We start from the raw sequence: 18,883 nt of genomic DNA, 5'->3' as shown, positions 1-18,883 counted from the left end.
AAGCATCCGTGTGGATTTGACCTGAGCACAGTCTGAGTCTAACTCAAGCTTCCAGCAGGAGTTGCATGGGCACATTTCAGCACAAGGAATGGCATCGCTGCTGCAACCACTCCCCACAGAAATCAAGTGTGTTTGTTCAACTTAAAGAACAGATTCAGCTGTAACAAAAGCCAGCCTGAGCTGCTGGTAGATGATTAACAGCCTGGCCTGCTTTCTGCTTTCTCCTGGGACACAGCAGAGCTGGTGGTGCCCAGGGAAGAGTTTAAATGCAAACTACAAACCCCATCCACCTCAGTGGTGTGGAGGGATGAAGGGCTATCCAAAAACTGCCATCCTACCACACACTGAAACCCCACCACTTGCTGAAGCATGTGAGGAGACAGAGGCCAATCTGCAGAGCTAAAGCAAAGAGCCAGAATTAGAGGAAAACACAAATTAAAGCCAGCATCTGGGCAGAGGTCAGGGAGTGCTGTCAAAGTGGGGTTTGGGTAGCTTCGGCTACCTGAGTGCCCAGGGCAGCCTCTTTGTTACACTGTGCCCACACACTGCCACTTTGGTCCAAAAAACCTTAGTATTTACCCTTAAAATGAAAAGGAAAAAAAAAAAAAAAGTGCAAAAACCAGCTCAGCCCCTCGCAGAATCTTCTCTGCAGGTAGCAGATGAAATATGAGAGGGCTGGAAGGCAGCCTGCCTGTCTGAGGGGAAAATACTGAGCCGGTTTCGAGGCATCTGCTTCATTCTGGGAAAGATGGGCAAAACCCTGCAAATGTCCCAAAAGCAAAGGAGGAGGAGGGCGGCCCCACCAGATCTTATTCCCCCAGACCCTCTGCTAGATGGGGATGTGCTCAGTCTCACCAAAAGATAGCCCATTTTGTGGAGCCTTTGAATATTCAAATTGAAAGCATCGCGCAATCATTGATTGTCAAATCATTGGTTTCTAGAGGTTTTAAATACTTGGCATTAGGAGAGAAAAACTCAAACTTATACCCGTAGGGATAAAACAATAATATTGTCAGGATCCACCTGGCACTGCCACCAGGCAAGCGGGTCCCTTCACCCCCCAAATTTTAAGCCTCTTGCCCCCTTCACCTGCTGTGGGGCCAGGGCCACGGCTGCTGCTGCACCGGGCACCCTGCGAGGTGCTTCCAGCTCCTGCTCAGGATGTCCGGTAAGCCCCCCCCGGGCCCCCCTTTTCCGCCCCTAACCTCCCCTCAACCCCGTTTTGGGGCTGTTTCGGGGTTTGCCGGGGTCACCTCTCCGAGGAGGCAACCTCGCCTCTCAGCCAGGAGGAAGCGGGGAGGGCGGGGAGGAGGGAAGGAGGAGGCAGAGAAAGGCTCCTGCCCGACGAGTCCCAGCCCCGCAGCTGCTTCGGGGCCGTTGCGGGGCCGGGGTGAAGCGGGACGGACCGGGCCGAGCCGTCGGGGGGGGGAGGGTTGGGAGCCGGGGCACCGCTCGCCGTTCAGCGCCCATCCCCGTGGCTTCCGACGGGGCAGCGCTGCCTTTCCCGGCCCCTTTTACCGCTCCTCTGCGTGTCTTCCCCAGGCATTCCCGACTCTCTGCCGGCCCTTCTCCCCGAACCCAAGCCCACTCTAGCCTTGTCACCCTTGTCACCTTCCCCCTGGCCACCCAGCCCCCCCGTGCCAGCTCGGCACCCTCAGGTGCCCCCCAAACAGCACCAAAGTGGGGGACAGGACGGCCGGGGGGGGGTCAGACAGGAGGACGGAGACGTGGGGAGGTGGTGGCAGAAGAGAGCAGTGCCCGTGGTGGGGGATTTGTGGGGTGGGGAGGCAGAACCCCGCGACCCGGTACTGCCCAGTGCACCCAGAGCATCAGCACACGGAACCTGCAGCCCAAATGCCTGCACCGTGAGACCGACACCAGTGTCCGCAGGAGCTGCTGCTGGGTCAAACTGGGAGCAGAAAGTCAGGGCAGAAAGGGGACTGCCAGAGGCTTTGGGTGGTTTAGCAGGAGCAGAGCAAGTGAAAGCGATTTTTCACTTGAGCGTTTCCTGTAGTAAAAACCCCACAGGGAGTGGCTGATGGTCGCTGATTGGTTTGGGCTGAATTACAGACATTCTAAATGAGTGTTTGGAGTACGCGGGAGTTGTACAGAATGAGCAAAATGAAGAGAGAAGGTAGGGTTTTCAAGCAGTGATTCATGAAAGCAGTGATGGTGTTTTGGTTCCAGCTGCTAAGAACTGCCCACTTATTTCCATTGTTTCATTCCTCGTCTTCATCTGACAAATTAAGTGCTTCCCACATCTATTTTCTGGTCCTAGGACTGGCAAATATGGCATGAATTAAAATAAATCCAACAGTAGCACCAGATGGAGCTTGGTATTAGGACACCTGGAGGTGGGCAGGGGGGAAGAAGGGAGAATAATAAGAATAATGTGGGGTTACAAAGTGAAATAAAAATGTATGCTTCTATAATCAACACCAATTTTCTCATAAATCTCTGATTGTCTCAGGCATGAATAGGAAATGTTAAAGAGGGCAATAAACTGTGATTACAAGTGACTTAACAGTAACCAGATAATCCTGTTAGCTCTAAGTGTAGAAGGTCCCAGCAAACATGCTGGGTTTGCTGTACACTCTGGAAGTCTCCTGTGCTGTAAAGTGGTTTTACACACTTTCTTTCAGCAAAGCCCAAGGTGTACCAAGGTGTTAGAGTAAAGATCACAGTGAAGGAGTTACTGCAGCAGAGAAGAGCACGGCAAGCAGCAACTGGAGCAACAGTAAGTAAAAATCTTTTGGTGTCTGCTTTGTCTCCCCTCAATCTTTTTCTTTTTGCCATGAACCAGGAAGAAGTAATGATTTACCAACCTCTTTATGCAAATCCCAAGAGTGGCTGGAGCTAGAGGACTCCTACAAAGCCTGGAAGAGTGAGTGTGCACACGTGTGTACACACGCACAGATCTCCACCCCCTTCTCCAGCAGGGATTGGGCTGGGAGGTGGTACTGAAAACCACTGGAGACTTGGATTCAGTCTTGAACTGGAGACTTGAATATTATGCTGAGGAGCCCTAAGGGAGCAGGATGGGTCTGACAGAGGCCTGGGTGAACAGAACTGCTGGGATTTGGGAATTCTGGGTCACTGCTCCCCTCCAGCCTCCTCAGCTGCAGGGAGCTGGGGCTTGCTCCCCACAGCAAGGTTACAGAGCAATCTTTTTGCCCACACAGGAAAAAGTGAGAAGTGGCAGTGCAACAGGTTACCTTTGTGATCTGCAAAAGGTTTGTGTTGTCCTGGAGAGGCCTCAGATGTCAGGGCTGGCAGGAAAAGCTCCCTCTGTGCACAGAAAACAAAGATACTTGAAAAATGCTGCCAGTGGTATGGATGTGTCTGCCTTGTTACTCACCTGCAGCCTAAGAGAAGAAGGGTGGTCCTCTAGACACTTCCAGTCCAGAATAGCCACAATTTAATGGAATAAATGCTTGGGAATGTGGTAGGAAGCTGTTGCTAGGAAAACGAGCCACTAATTCAAGACCATTTTGAATAAAGGAAGTGAAGGGGAAGTGTGTATGAATGAAAACTGAGAGGGGGGGAGAAAAGCTATTTGCATTTGCAGAGTAAAATCCTGGTCCCAAGAAAGCCATCACCAAAACTCTTGTTGCTTTGGGGATGGATTTGTTCCCCCTGGCAGATCAGATTCCTAGAACAGGTCCATCTGCCTGCTTCAGCTTCCAGCATCCCTCAGCAAATGACCCTGTCCCTTTTCAGAGGGACACAGAGCTGTGTTAGGGTGGGCAGTGAGGGCAGAGCTGGTTCCCAAACTGCATCAGCACCAAGCACAGTGACCCAGTCTGATGCCTTGCCATGGGGGGACCTGCAATTGTCCTTATCCACGTTTCAAGAGATATTGTTACAATTTATTAATTACTCATTCTCAGTCGTATTTCTCCCTACAAATTCTTTGGGATCCCCACCCCATGGAATTCACAGTCCTAGAAAAGAGCAGGTTAGCTTCAAAGCAGCTACATTTCTGCTGAATTAGGAAGAGCACACGAGCAAGGTGCTGCCTCAAGGGCTTTACACCAGGCTGGTTTTGTGCTGTTATGGGCTCAGGGAAAAATCATGTTATGCATGGTAATCTTGTGGGGTCAATACCAGGGAAGTTTTCCATGTCACATCCATGAGGTAAATAAGCTTTACATAAGCAGGTAAAACAAAATCCTGACTTACCTCAGCATGTGGAAAAATGCTCCCCTGTGCTGAAGTGTCTGTGATTCCTTTTCTTCCCTTCTCTTTGGTCAGGTTTCCTGGGGCAGCAGCAGCATCCAGTTTTCAGAATCTGTGTCTCCTCCTCACCCAGGTTGGTACAAAACTCATCCGCCTCCCCTTTCCAAATTTTTCCACAGCCCTGAGTCTTTGGCCCTTGGTTGAGGCAGGCACCACCAGATAACAGGCAATGCAGCCAATCAGCACCTGAAAGGAGCCCATGAAATGCAGATGAGGATGCCTGGAGGCCAGCAGGGTACACACACTACCCTGGTCAGGAGCAGGCTCTCATTTGTGCAGTTTATTTTTCCCCCAGCCAGAAGAGAAGATCCCCTTCAGGAAGGGATGCTCATCCCCTAGGGAATAACACACAGCACTGCTGGCATCACCTCTGGGGCCACTTGGAGCACCAGGATGAGCTCCAGGGGATTTGGATTTTCAATTATTCTGCAATCACAGCAGGGAGACCTAAAAGGTGTGCTAGGTGTGAATATATACATTGTATAGACAAGGAAACGATGAAATCATCAATCTTTGGGAAAGGATTTGCTTATGTTAATACAGAAATGTGAGACATGCCAAAGCTTTTCCAGGCTGGAAAGTCTCCATCTGTTTATGTATTTTGGGTGCTTCTCACTTCCTCCCCACATCCAGCTAAACCTTGACCCTGTAATTACGACTGACTCTGGGCTTGCCCCATTTTGTCTGCTCACAACTTTGTCACCCCAGCCCTCTGCCCAGCTGCAAAGCACAAGGCTCTGCATGGAAACCTTCTGGTCTGTAAACTGATGACATTAGAAGGGAAACCAAAGGGCCAAGAGTCTGAGGGAGTTTCCAGCTGGATCCCTGTCCAACATGGCTGGAGCCAGGAGACTTTCCAGCAGTATATAAAGAGCTTTGGACCTGTACAAGAGGACTGAAGTCCCCAGGATATCTGCATGCTTTTTAGCATCCCTCTGATGTCTGCTTCCCTTAATATCCACCCTGAACTTGAAGGACCTTTTCCTTTGGCTAAATTCCTCTGGCTGCTGAAAATATGAGAGGCAACACCTGCCCTTTGTGATGACAGCTGCTGAATAATCTGCTGCTGTCTGTCTTCCCTTCTCTCCTAGCACCTTTTGATGCAGAATCCATCTCCTCTGTGCCCAACTATTGCCCATCGTGGCAGTTTTCTAATTGCCTTTCCTGTGAAGAAAGTCCCAGCTATTTGGAGCAGCTGGTGGATTCCTGCCTGCAGACAGATGGACCCTCAGACCCAGCCTGCAGCACTTTCCAGACATCATCTCCCTACAACTCAGACCCCTTCCAGCCAGTCCCACTCTGCTTTAACCAGGGCCTGGTAAGATTTATGTGCCAGGGGAGCAGCCACAGATGGGGAATTGAGTCACATCCTGAGGAAGAACAATTTAGGAAGAATTTTTTCACTGTCAGGGTGCCAGAGCACAACCTAGGGAGGTTGTGGGGTCTCCAGGGAGGTTGTGGGGTCTTCTTCCCTGGAGACATCCAAAGCCCACCCGGAGCATTTCCTGTGGGACTTGCTATAGGTGACCCTTCAAGGTCCCTTCCAACCCCTAAATTTCTATGATTCTATGAAGCAGATTTAGAAATGCAGCTGCATTTAGAGGGGGGGGGTACAGCCCAGGCTGCTTGGGTGGGTTCCCAGTGAGCAGGGGACAGGGAGGCTCAGCCAAACCTAGAGAGAGGCAGCAGAATAGGGAATGTGCCTCCAACAGATCCTGTAGGATTTTCTGCAAGGAAGAGCCCAGCCACAGAGAAGCTCACAAGTGACACTAATGTCACCAGAACTACCTCTTAGGTTTAGGACACAAAGGGCCAAACCATCTCCCTGGGTATCCAGACCCTCCTGAGGAAAGCAGCAGCATGGAAATTCCAACTGCTGCCCTCCTTTCCCCAGATGACACCCTGAAATGTCCTGTGTTTGGTTTTTTTTTGTTGTTTTTTTTTTTTTTTCTCTCCTCCAGGCTGCTGGATCCCCCAGCCCAGCTGAGCTCTCCAGCCCACTGGACTCCAGCTGCTCTCCTCCTCAGCTCTCTCCTTTCACTCCCCTGCCCCACAGCCCTCCCTCTGCTCTGGACACCAAGCCCTATGGTTATCCTGCAGAGGAGTGGTCCTGCCATGCCCCCTCCCCATACCCCCCCTCTGCCTGCTGCTGCACAGCCTCTGCCTCCCAGCATGGGGACAGCAGGGTCCCACAGTGCTTCCCCTGCCCCAACACAGACTGCATGGACTACCTGCCCCCCATGGCCATGGCTGAGGACTTCTTCAGAAGGGACAGGAGCTGTGACATCTGCTACAGCTAGTGAGGGCTCTGCTTGGACACCTCCACTGCCTCCAGATCAGACTGGTTGCCCACGAACTGTGCAAAGTTGTGCTGCCCAACACACGTCCAGTTTGTTCTGCACTACTCACACGTTTCCTACACGATGCTCTCACTACATTTGTCCTCCTGCCTGCTATGGCCAGGGGTGTTTGGTTGTTGGGGTGGGTTTTGGTGGGTTTTTTTCCTGTTTTTTAAAGAAATACTAAGCTGCTTTAGCAAACACATGTCATTCAGCCAGCTCTTTTTGATACAAATAAATAATTTGGTATGCACACTGAAACCTCTTCATTCCTCATGTGCTAAATGTCAGTGCTTTTCCTTTTTGCCAATAGTCCTGGTGAGGTGAGGATGAGAAATGCTCAGCAACCTGCACAAGGAGCACTTACTCAGCAGCAGGAAATCTCTTGCTCACCATTTCCAGCAGATAAAAACTCTCTGTGTATCTCAGCACATTTTCCTAAAGAGAAGGCAGCACCCTGCAAGGAGACAGATCAGCAGCTTCTTAGCCACTGCTTCTGCTCAGGCTGCTGGGATGATATTCCCTGGAAGTTCTTGCAGGAAAGGAAAACTGCTGTTTTCCATGCAAGCTCAGGGCTCAGCCCATGCAGGATGTGCCAGAAAGTCCCCTCAGGCCTGCAGGGAGGTTGAATCCAGTGCCAAACTTCTCTGGCTGCTGCTCAACACCAGCTGTGATGGCTGATGTAGTTTGGCAGCTCTCTGTAAGGTTTGGTCTGTTGATATTGGGCTTTCTGCACCTTGTAGCAACTGAACAGGAACTAAATTATTATCCTTTTTTTCCTTTTTTTTTTTTTTTTTTTTTTTAAGTACATAATGGGAAATTTATCACACTGAGGATTCCCTGCCTCTTGCACAAACCCAGACTGTGTCTCACCTCCTTTTAATAGCACTTGGTGAGGCAGACTGCCAAGCTACCAGTTTATCAGCTGAGCAACCAGACTGGAAAGAGAAAAAACATCCCTCCATATTAAATCCAACACAAATGAAAATAACTAACTCCATCTGTGAAGACAAATAGCAAATTTCACCAGCTGTATGCTCACCTTCTCCTCTGGACCTTTCCACAGTTAACTGCAAACCCCAGACCTGAAATTACCCAAACAGCTCATGGTACAACAAACACAAATATCTGCCTGTCACACACAGAGATTTCCTTCTCTCTACTAAAAAAATAACCAGTATTTCCTCACCCTGTGAAATCTAGGAAGAGATAAGGGCAACATTTTAAAAATGAGACTTAAAAAAAATTATATCATGCCAGTTATTTCAAGCTTTTATCCCCACCTTTGTTAGCTGTTTCCTCCCATGTTGGTACCCTCCAGGGTTCTCTTCACTTCAAGTGATTTATGAGACATAAATGGCATTTTTTCCACATGGAGTCCAGGTGCCTGGACAGGACATTTCATTTTTGCCATGCTGGAGATGACACAAAGATAACTTTACCTTTCACCTTCCAGGTCTTTTACCTTATCTAAGTTACCAGCATTTTTTTTCCCCCCAAACTGGCTTTAAAATACTTTGACAGCTTTAGATATCTTCCCCTCTCCCCTGTTGTAGCCTGATTAATCTCAGATTTGGTGACAGGGAGCTCACAAACAGGGTTCACAGCTGCAGATAAAGGTTTGATTCCCCTTGGGCAGAGACTCTGAGGTGTCACTTCAGTGTCCTTGGCAGGTGCTGCAGCCCCTGAGTGTTATCTCAGGACCCTGGGGGGTTGTATTTCTACTGCCCCAGTTTGCCCAGTGCCAGCTGCTCCTCCAGCAACACCAAAGAGCCGTGGGATGATAAGTTTCAGGCAAGATATTTGAGGCTTCCAGTGGAAATGGGGTGACCACATCCTCCCCATGGGTTGGCAGTGCTGGCTGGAGCTTAAGAGAGCTGGGATGGAATGTTCTCATCCTGCAAAAAGCAAGTGGAAATGGTATGGAAGCACTCACCAAGGAGAGCCCTCTCATGAAGCCATCTCACAGCAAGGCCCAGAGCATCCCAGTCTCTAGAACAGAGCCAGGAGGAGCAGCCCGACATCATTTCTCTCACCTCCACACCAGGCAGGTACCCAAACCTGTGATCAGCAGCTTGAACACTGCTCAGAACACTGGGGCACACACCTGGGCAGCTGTCAGGCTCTGCTCTGCACTGGGAGGTTGTGCCCATCTCTGCACCCACAGCTTCTGTTTGGACACAGCCCCTCAGAAATGATGGATGAGAACAAACCACCCTACATCCCATTCTGATTCCTGCTTCTTGGATGCTGCCTGACCCAGGCAGAACAAGCAGCAGCTCTCCAGGGAGGGAAATTGGCTCTGCCAGGGCTGGGCTGGTCTCACCACTGACCTTCTCCATCACTTTGAGGTCCTGAGCTGGGTGCCTGCAGGGGCTTGCTAAAGACAGCAGATTTTTAGCAGCTCTTAGCCTCATGCTGCATGATGCCACCTGCTCTGATGGGATAAGGATATTTCCAGCAAAATCTTTCTCTGCACTGGGTTCTCTGGACTCTAACAGCTTCCATTAAGTGAGTGGCACTGTCCTCCATCACCTGCAGCCTCTTCCTATTTCTCTGCTCTGCTTTCTCCACTTGTTTTGCAATCCTCAATGCCACAGATGTGTTTCAGACACCATTCCCCAGCCCCGTGTCAATAGCTCCAGGTGACACACAGACTGCAAGTTAAAGCTTGCTGACTGTTGACACAATGATATCTTGTTGACACAAGAAAGGAGAAAAAAAAAAAAAAGAAAAACACAGCAGGACTATTCAAAGGCTGATTGTGCATTTTCTGGCTGTGACACATTCCTCCTCTCCACCCCCCTTTCAAAAAAATAAAAAAGAAAAAAATAGGGGGATTAAAGGGAAGTAGCTTGGGTCATATCTCCAACAGAACTGGCACAGCACTACCCAAAAGCTGGCAAATCATCAGTCCTGCCAGGTGAGGTTCTGCCAGCCTATATAAACACCTGCTTTTACAAAAGTGATGATCACCCTGTTCTTACAAAAGCCATAAATAACTCCAGAAGTGGCCCGCAGAGAAAAGAAAAAGTTCTTATTTTCAGGTTCTTAACCAGTTGCACAGAGCATTTGATGAGAAAGCTTTCCTTGCCAACCAACTGGCAACTTTGTTTTGGTGCCACTTCAGGCTCTTTGTGAAGATCTGAAGAAGCCTTTGTTATGTGCAGCTTATCCAAAAAAACGTGAGTAGGGAGAGAGAAACTCTGCAGATCAAGGGGTATCACACAAAACCAGCACTGCTAGGGCTATAAAAGGGACTTTTCCCCTGAAACATTCTTAAAAAAAATGATGGGTTAAGTGTGAACGAAGATGCTGCTCAAATGCATGAAATCCACCCCAGCACAGAAGGTTAACACTGACCAACTCTGAGCTTTAAAAGGGATTTTCTGGATACACAGGCCAGGAACTGGCTGGTTTGACAGGGAAAAGGGAAAAGTGCTTTCCATGAGCAGGGAGGCAGCAGCCTCTGTCCTCCTCCTGGATCCATCCAAAGGAAATCTGAGCATCCTGCTGGCTTCAGGACAGGTCCCTAATGCAGAGCTTTGGGAAGCTGAACACAGATGTGCCCTAACACAGACCAAATCCTTCCTGGCTCAGTCGTGAGAAGCCTCTGCAAAGCTCACCCAGCAACCTGGAGTAAGATAACACAGCCTTGTCAGGGTGAAACACATCCATGGCTCCCCAGACAGACACTTTCCCAGATATTCTGGAGCTTGTGCTGTTTACAGACTGCTCTGCATTAAGCACCCAAGAGCAGGCAGATCAAAGAATGAAGAGAGAAGCCACTCTACAAAACAGCTCAGCGATTTTTTTTTCATTTGTTGCAAAAAGACTTCTGTCACCTCACAGACATTTAGAGACAGCAAAAAGCTTTTATGTTTTCCTTACTGCACCTCATGCCACACGATGATCATCTTCTTACAGTTTTCTTGCTAGCAACCTCAAGAAACTGGTGTTTTATTGAACATTTTGTCTTGACACATAGTATTAACTCACCAATGCAGTCACCACTCAATTCCAGGGTTGTTATAACATCCCTTCAAAGTAAGACAGCACATGCTTTTGCTGGCCTATGCCCAGATGCATGCAAATTTATGCAAACACATGCAAATTCATCTGCTTTTTTGTCAGAGGATGTTGGCAGGTTTGTGGATACCACGTAGTGAGAAGCAATAGCAGAACAGGAGAGAGGAGGGCTGAGAAACTGGAGATTTCTTCACTTCTCAAGAGCATTTGTTGAAGTCTGGTAAACAGTGGTTTAAACAGTTTAACTCTGCAAGACTGACAAGAAACCCTCATCCCATTGAGTCTGTGGGGGATCAAGGAAGTTACTTCAGTGATTTAAGGTATCTGCCCTTCAGCTTATTGTTCAGTCTTGTTAGGAAAAAAAGAACAAAACAAAACACTGAGAAATCAGCGAAGTAGAATTCAGGATGTGTGCTGCAGATGAGACACCTTCTGTGGCAGGGCTATTAAACCATGGGTTTCACTCTCTTCAGGCATCTACTTCCAATCCTCTTGAGCCACTGGTGCCAGATGATTGCACAGCAATTCACAAATCATTTCACAGAAAGAATAATCCACTAAAACAGCCCCTGAGAGGAGAGCACTTGCCACGTTGCCCTGTGACCCTGCTGCGTACAGGGGCACACGGGTCAAGGGTTTTTTCCCCTGTCCATGCCTAAAATCTGTTGAGGACCTAAAGCTAAAGGAGCTTCTGCCTCCTGCTCAGGTTATACTTGGCCATCAGAGCTGGAAACTTGGATTGAATCAGATGTGTCCAAGAGGAGGCACTCAGGAGCCACACAAAGCTGTACTTGCCATGTGCTTGCTCTTCCAAGCCTCAGATTTCTGCATGGAGCTGGGGTGAGGAGCTGCTTCAGCTTTCTTCCAGAAAGTGCCAAGAACTGGGGTAGTAGCAGCTTGCAGGAACCCTTGGAGCTCTTGGGTTCAGACATCTGTTCTTCACTCAGGTGAAATACATCCGTGGGTGACTCCTCAGGCTGATTTGGCCTCTCCCATCCAGTGTTGTCCCTCCCCCCAGGTTCCTGCATTTGCAGGAGGAACAGAGGTAACTGCACATCACACAGGATTCAGCATTTCAACCTCTGTACAGGCTCCCACAAAAGACCCATTTTAAGCATGTCCCAGAGCAGTATTTCTCAGCCTTTTATAGCCAAACTACCAGCTTGGGTTCCATCACCACCACGGGGTTCAGTGGCCACCAAATCAAAGCTTGGCTGCACATTTGCTTATTCCTGCAACATTTTCTTTGCTTGCCTCCTTGCTTGCAAGCAATGTCTGAGGCTTATTAGTTTTTTTTTTTAACAAAATAAAGTTCTCAACCATCTGAAAGCTCATCCTCTAACATCTTATGCATTACTCATGGTCCACAGGCTGTTAAACACTGTCTTCCCACCTGGTTTAAAGACTTTAGGAGCAGGGACATGTTGGTTTGCCATCCTCAAGCTTGGAGGTCTTGGGCAATCAGCAAGCAGAAGTTGAAGCCATTTCAGGAACTGCAGACAACCTAGGACCTGGCATTTCGGTGACAGGAAACGAATGCAGATCCAACTCTCCCTTTTCTCAGCAGGTGCCTAACCTGCCAAGAAAAATGTAGGTGTTCATAAGTCACCATCTGAAACTGTGCATGCAACCCCCCCAATCCATCCCTACACTTACATACATGTAAATATGTAACCAAGCACACATGTAACCTGAGCTCCAGGAGCCTTTTCCCACCTGTAGGCATGGAACCCAATATCCCCTTGAGATTTTTTGCCATTATGGAAGAACTACAGATTGCTTCTTCCCCATATGTTTTGGGAGTACCTCCCAGCACCTGCTCTGTGCTCCTTGATCAGAGATTTACTGGGGTGGGAACCCCCAAGCCTGCACCCATGCAAGCTCAGCCCCACATCCCCCATTTTGTCCTCACTGGCAAGGACAGAAGCTGTGCCCAGATGTGCCAGATGTGCAGGGGATGTACCTGATCCCCAGCTTTCCCAGGAGGAGCCATGTGGACTGGCTGATCGTTGTCGAAGTTTCGGATGCTGGGGTCTGCCCCGTGGTCAAGGAGCAACTGGATGATTTCTCTCTGGTTCTTCTCCTGTGGCAATGCAGCTGCCATGTGCAGAGCTGTGTTGCCATGTGCCTAATGCAGGGGAAGAAATAGAAAAAGATGGGGAAAAAACCCAAACAAACAAACCCAAAAAAACCCCCAACACAAGATAAATATCCTGATAAGCTGTGCCAGCTACTCTGAATTGTCCTAGAAATGAAGACTTGTGAAATGAGATCTGAAGAAGCCCCACACAATTGCTTCCAGGGAGAAGAGAGGGTATCCTTGCTCTGTTTTTTTATCCCATGTATGGCTGCTCATGCAGAAGAGCTGAGGATTGAGGTTTTTCTTGCTGATAGAGCACTACAAACCAGGGGGCTTTGATGCTTTGGGCACAGCTAACAAACACTCCTGATCATTCTGCAGCTCCCTGCTAAACTGTGCCCTCACTAAGCACAGACCCCAGGAGATGTTTGAAAAAGAGAAGGATAAAGGCAGAGTAACATGCAGCAGAAACAGAAGGAATTATTTCATTGGAAAACACTGAAGTCAGTCTAAGGGACACAAACCCCATTAAGCTGTGCTTCCCATCACACCTGAGCTATGCAAGGATCAGCAACAACAACAGACCTGCTCTGGCTCTGCACATCTTCACCACCCCCTTTTCCATCACCTGCAAGTGCAGAAAAGCTGCAGAGAGACCTCAGCACAAGTGGAACCCAGGCTCAACAGAGTGTGGGTTATGGCTCAGACAAATCTTTGGGATATCAGGAATCTTTGAGCCCCCCCAGCTCACCAAACTCCTAGCACTGAAAAGAGGTTTTTGGAAAGTGTCCCAGTGGTCCAGCTGAGCCAGAAACCCAGCAGCCTCTGGCTCTGAGTGACTTTGTGAACCAAAACCTGCTGAGGGGCCCTTGGCAGACAAAATAAATGATGCCAGGCTGCAAACCTGGCCCCTTCCCCAAGGCAGAGCTTTGTCTTTATTTTCATGGCAGAGTCCTCAGGTCAGGATCTACTTCAAGGACGTACGACTCCAGGTTTTTCTGGATGTGGTTTGCCCAGGAAGGATGCACAGAACCTGCCGGGAATCCACCGGGGGGCGCAGGACGGAGCCGCAAAGCTCCGGTCCCGCCAGACCGTGTCCGAATCCCTGTCCCTGCCCAGCCAGCTGTGACTGCAAACGGTGTTAAATGAGAAAAACCTGACTGGCAAATGCACGAGGCAAGGTATTTTTAGTGTGTCTGAAGTCTCATTGAGGCAGCTGTCTATTTTTTCTTTTTTTTTTTTTTTTCTTTTTTTTTTTTTTTCCTTTTTTTTTTCTTTTTTTTTGTCCTTTTTTTTTTTTCTTTTTTTTTCTCAGAAACGATCACCCATTTATCACCAGCACAGGATGGTTGGCAACAAACTGCAGTGTGTGTCACCCCTACAATTGCTAAAAGGCAGACATATGATTTTCAGGTCTTATTGACCACTGAGTCACATAAGGGACATCGAAGCACTAAACAAAACTTGAAAATCTTAACAGCTCTTCTCAGACAAGGCTTTTTTTTTTTTTTTACAAGCCCTGAACAAGCTGATCCTTGTCAATTTTATCATCCCAGAGAGACAAGTAACAAGCTCTTTATAGGACTTCTCATTAAAAAGGAAACATCTGCATTTGTTTGCTGCATCTTTATGGCAGAGCACTTGATAACTTCCAAATCCAGGCATGGGGCTAAGAAAAGACAGTGTCTGATCTTGAATCTCCCCTTGGCTCTAACAGGGCCCATGGTTCAGAACAGCAGGATATGGAATCCTCCAGGTGAAAAACACCTCAAAGGCCTCATTGTTTTTCCACTGAATTTATAGATTTTCCAAATCCACAAAGAAATGGGTTTGGAATGAGACAATCAGAGCAAGCAGTGACCCAGAGAAGCCAAACCATGGACTCAGTGTCCCTGATTTTTTGTCATCTTCATGCTTGGAAGAGCTAAAAGCCAGGATGGGTGTCAGACAAGTTTGCCATCATATTCTCACTGTCCCAGACAGCTCACAACAAAACTGAAGACTCCAGGTGATCTTATCAGAGTGGGAAGCTCTCACAGGGCTGTGATCAAGAGACACAACTGCAGACTCCAGGGACAAGCTGGCACCTGCCCCATGGGTCTTAAAAGATACAGAAAGAATGTAGTGAAAAGGCAGCATAAGGCCCTCCACTGTGAAGAAAGACAGAAACTTGGTGTTATTACCCACAAATACAAAGCAAAACAATGTTTCCTCCAGTCCCACAAAATTCTGCAGTGGAAAAATCAAACAAACAACAACAAAAAAAAATAAATAAAAAAGATGTTGCCCAGCATCTGCTCCCCAGGTGGGCAACTGAGTTGGCAGAACACACTCAGTTCTTGTGATGAACACAAGAATGTGGATGCTCTGGGGGGCTGGAATTAAAAGCTAATGCTCTGACCCTCTCAGAACAGGGAGCAGCAGCCTTGTCCTCCCCTCCTTCTCTCCTTTCCTGCTTCCTGCAGAAGCCCCCAAAATCCCCCACTTGAGAAGGGGCAGCTGGTCCAGGGCCTGAGCTCTGGGTGATGGTGCAGATCAATGTCTGAGCAGAGGCAGAGGAATGTCAGGATTTTTGTTTAGGAGGCTGGGTGAAGCTGATACCTCTGCAAGATAGTGTCACTGCTTGGTATCTGCTCAGAGGTGAAGTATGGGGCAGCAAGGGGATGGGTGACACAACAGCAGCACTGGGAAGGTTTCTGGCTTGCTTTATACACCCTGGCAGTGGCTGTGCCCCCAGAAACCAGCAAAAACACAGCCAGAAGACCTGCAAACAACATTAAGGCACTCAGCAACTCCTTTAAATGAAGTGGGAGCTCTACATGAGGAGGATGGAATGTTTGGCAGGAGAGATTACTTGATACAGGGCTGCCCTAAGCAGCTGGAAAATATGGTTTCAGGTTAGGAAAAAAAAAAAAAAGCTTCAGATTCATAAACTGTTGCTCTTTGCCTTCAGAAAAAAAAAAAAATCTGTTGGAATGGAATAACTGGTTTCTGGAGGAGCCCACAGATCTCCCAACACCTCTGTCTGCAGCACAGCTCTTGGCATCTCCTCTGCCTGGGGATGTGCACATCAATCCTCTCCGTGCATGGCCTGGACTCACCTTGCTGTTCACAAAGTCCTTGGACTTGAAAGCATTCAGCTCCAAGAAGTATCTGAGCAGGGAGATATTTCCATCCTGGACTGTGTAATGAAGGACTGTTTTGTTGCTTTTCACATCCTATTTAAAAAAAAAAAAAACAAACAGAAAAACCAAACAAAATAAGAGATGTTCTGCTGAACAACCTGAAAATTTTACCCTAATACATCCATGAAAAGTCCCAAAGGCAGCAATTAACTCTGCAACCAAGCATGTGAATGGGGAACTGGTTTCATTCTCTGTCAGCACTTAATTCCTTCTCCAATTCTCTCTCTGGAGCACAGCACTAGCTTCAGGGAGCCCAACAAACCCCCTGTGGATATCCCTGTGGATAACTGAGCCCATCCCTTACCCGGCTGTAGATGGAGGCTCCTGTCTGCACCAGGAGGTGGATGCAGGACTCCAGCTCTTCCCTCTGGTGCTGCAGATGTTCCTGCTGCTCCTCTGTCAGCATCTGGAACTCCTGCTCCCTGAGCAGGGCATTGTGAGCCAGCACAGCACAGTGCAGAGGGGTATGTCCTGCAAAACCAAGGGTGGGAGGGAGAGAACACCAGTCCCAGGGAAGATCCTGATGCACAGAGAGGCAGTGAGGGCTGAGAGCTGGTGTGTCTCTCCAGCCCTGATGGAGCAGCAGTATGAAACACCAGCTGGCAGCAAAGTCTTCTGGCTTTTTTGGTTTTTTTAAATTGGTTGGAAACAGAAGTGCTGACTCCTGGTCTGACCTCTGCTGTCAGAGTGGTTCCAAAGAACCACTATCACCATACTATCAGTATGCTGATAGGCACTTTAGAAATATAAATATAAATATAAATATAAATATAAATATAAATATAAATATAAATATAAATATAAATATAAATATAAATATAAATATAAAATATAAAGTCTCTGCTCCCTTCCCCACTTCAGAGGTACCACAGTGGCTGTATAGAACCTCCACAGAGCACTCCAGCATCTGTTCAGTTCCAAAAGTGCAGTGAATCCCCACTGAATTATTGGAAGCACTGAATTATCAGAACCTCTGAATTATCAGAACCTCTGAATTATCAGAACCAGTGAATCCTGTGGTGTGTGCAGCAGCACTGCTCCCCCAGGCAGCTTCTGAGGCCACAGTGGGCTCCTGGCACAGCACCAGACACCAGGGAGCATCAGTCAATGAAACAGCCAAGAGGGTTTTTTGAGTTCTAGAATACCACTATAAAATATTTCTACAGTTTTACCTTCAAAATCCTTCATTTCTAAGTCAAGAGGGAAACCTAGTGCCAGTATAACCTAGGAACAAGAGAGAAATAGAAAACATTAGTTCAGCAGAATACTGTCCAAGCCCAAATCAGTCAGAACCAACAAAATTTAAAACCAATTACCAAGCAGGTAATTCTCATTTAACTACAGACCAAGCTCTGGTTTGACTCTACATTGCAGTGATGTGAATCTATTTCCCCACAGGGACATTCAGGGTTACACTGGATGATCATGTTCCCTGGTTTCCTAAACCCCACATAACTACAGTTCACTACTAGATTTTCAGTTCAGAACAGCAAAATTAAGGCAATTCCCCAACTTGAATGTCCTAGCATCCTCTCTTTCACCCTGGAGCAAAGGCACCAGTAACACCAATCCATATTTATTCCAAGTTACCCTTGACAGGAGAGCTGGGATCTGCAGGAAGGATTTTTTCCCCCTGCTAAAGCCATTTCCCCTGTAACAAGGAGCATCTGGAGTGCTAAAACAGGGACAGGCTGGGAAGCCTCTTCCTCACACAATGGGAAAAAAAAAGACTTCAGTCAGTCTGCAGTGCTTACTGACACCTTGACTGGTTAGACACTTATTTAATTGAGGCTTCACTGTGGGTTCAGCTCAATCCAGAGTTTTCCTACCTGGAGAACTTGGGCATAGCCATAAGTTGCAGCAAGATGTAAAGCTGACTGCCCTTTGTTGTCCACAGCATTGACATCTGCTCCTGCCTGGATCAGGTCCCAGACAATTGCTGCCTGCCTGGCAGTGACAGCCACCAGCAGAGGAGTCTGGAAACAGCAGCACAGGGGATAAAATGTCAGAGTCCAGCAGCAGATGCCAGCATAAAGTGAGGAGCAGGGAAAGACAGTCTGGATCTAGAATCCCAAGGAGTGTGGTTCATAAAAAAAAAAAAAAACCTCACAGATTTTGAATCCTACATATTGGGACTCCTGGTGTCAGGAGACAGGGATGTTTCCCAGCTCCTGCTGAACTCCCCCCGGTGTCCTTTGGCTCTGATCAGGATGACAGCTCCAATCCAGCATTTTTGGGACACTGCACCTCAGGTGCAGCACTTGTGTACATAAAACCTTCAGCCTCAGAGACTACTGCAACCACACACCTATTTTTCCAAACCATTCTCACAGACCCATGGGCTGCAAAAAGAAAAAAAGCTCCTTCTCATTCCACTAATTTTAGGATCCTGCACCCAAACAAGGCACAGCCATGCCCAAGGCCTCCTTTGCAGCAATAGAGAGACAGAGCTGGATTCCCTGGCTTGCTCTCAGTCATGGAAAGCCCCTGCCCATCCCAACCCCCCCCTGTCTGGAGGAGAAAGTGGTCGGGGTTACCTTTCCTCTGTGTTCCTTGGCATCGAGTCTCCGCAGCACTTTCATGCGCTCTGCAGCTGCCAGTGCATAGGCCCTCATACCTTTAGCTGCATAAAGATGTAGAATTCTAAGACAGTAAATAAAGACACTGATCACTGCTTGGCCACGAACCCCCCTGGGAGAAAACAGTTTTACACAGCCATTTGGAGGGTTTTATACCCCATGTTCCACAGAACTATGCCACAAGCCCTAAGGGACTTGACCTCGAAAGCATCCACTCCCATGGAAAGAGCTTCCCCCTTCAAAATACCTCCAGCTTTCAAGGGCCCTCAGCACTCCTGAGCTCTGACAGGATGTCTCCCTTCCACTTCAGCACTTGCTTTCAGGTGAGATGCACCCTTGTGCTGGGACGTATCCAAGTCCTCTACAAATCCTGGTGCTGGGGCCCAGAGCACAATGCTGTGAACCCCACTTGTTGGGGTGATATGGCCCTGG

At 48.2% G+C, this 18,883-nt stretch overlaps 2 protein-coding genes and 1 long non-coding RNA gene across 3 annotated transcripts; 1 reads left to right on the top strand and 2 right to left on the bottom strand.

Annotated features, from left to right (window-relative positions):
* The first annotated feature begins 721 nt into the window (after window positions 1–721).
* On the top strand, window positions 722–6,839 carry POU2AF3 (POU class 2 homeobox associating factor 3). Its single transcript, XM_071769208.1, has 5 exons — window positions 722–1,168; window positions 2,643–2,737; window positions 4,255–4,312; window positions 5,331–5,557; window positions 6,201–6,839. Exons 1-5 carry the CDS (start codon window positions 1,162–1,164, stop codon window positions 6,537–6,539), a joined length of 726 nt encoding a protein of 241 aa, XP_071625309.1. The 5' UTR covers window positions 722–1,161; the 3' UTR covers window positions 6,540–6,839.
* Window positions 2,141–4,781, bottom strand: LOC139807804 (uncharacterized). Its single transcript, XR_011730688.1, has 3 exons — window positions 4,183–4,781; window positions 3,216–3,288; window positions 2,141–2,348 (listed from the first exon to the last, which is right to left on the bottom strand). It is a non-coding gene; the product is annotated as an uncharacterized lncRNA (long non-coding RNA).
* A 4,499-nt stretch (window positions 6,840–11,338) lies between the features above and the next one.
* On the bottom strand, window positions 11,339–18,883 carry NFKBID (NFKB inhibitor delta). The gene is made up of 7 exons (XM_071769232.1): window positions 18,410–18,883; window positions 17,702–17,848; window positions 17,045–17,096; window positions 16,177–16,343; window positions 15,789–15,905; window positions 12,571–12,735; window positions 11,339–12,183 (listed from the first exon to the last, which is right to left on the bottom strand). The coding sequence occupies exons 1-7, from the start codon at window positions 18,485–18,487 to the stop codon at window positions 12,112–12,114; spliced, it is 798 nt and encodes a 265-aa protein (XP_071625333.1). The 5' UTR covers window positions 18,488–18,883; the 3' UTR covers window positions 11,339–12,111.

Source organism: Heliangelus exortis, chromosome 26 (assembly GCF_036169615.1).
Source record: "Heliangelus exortis chromosome 26, bHelExo1.hap1, whole genome shotgun sequence".
NCBI lineage: Eukaryota > Metazoa > Chordata > Aves > Apodiformes > Trochilidae > Heliangelus > Heliangelus exortis.
This window is presented reverse-complemented; position numbering and strand designations above follow the sequence as displayed.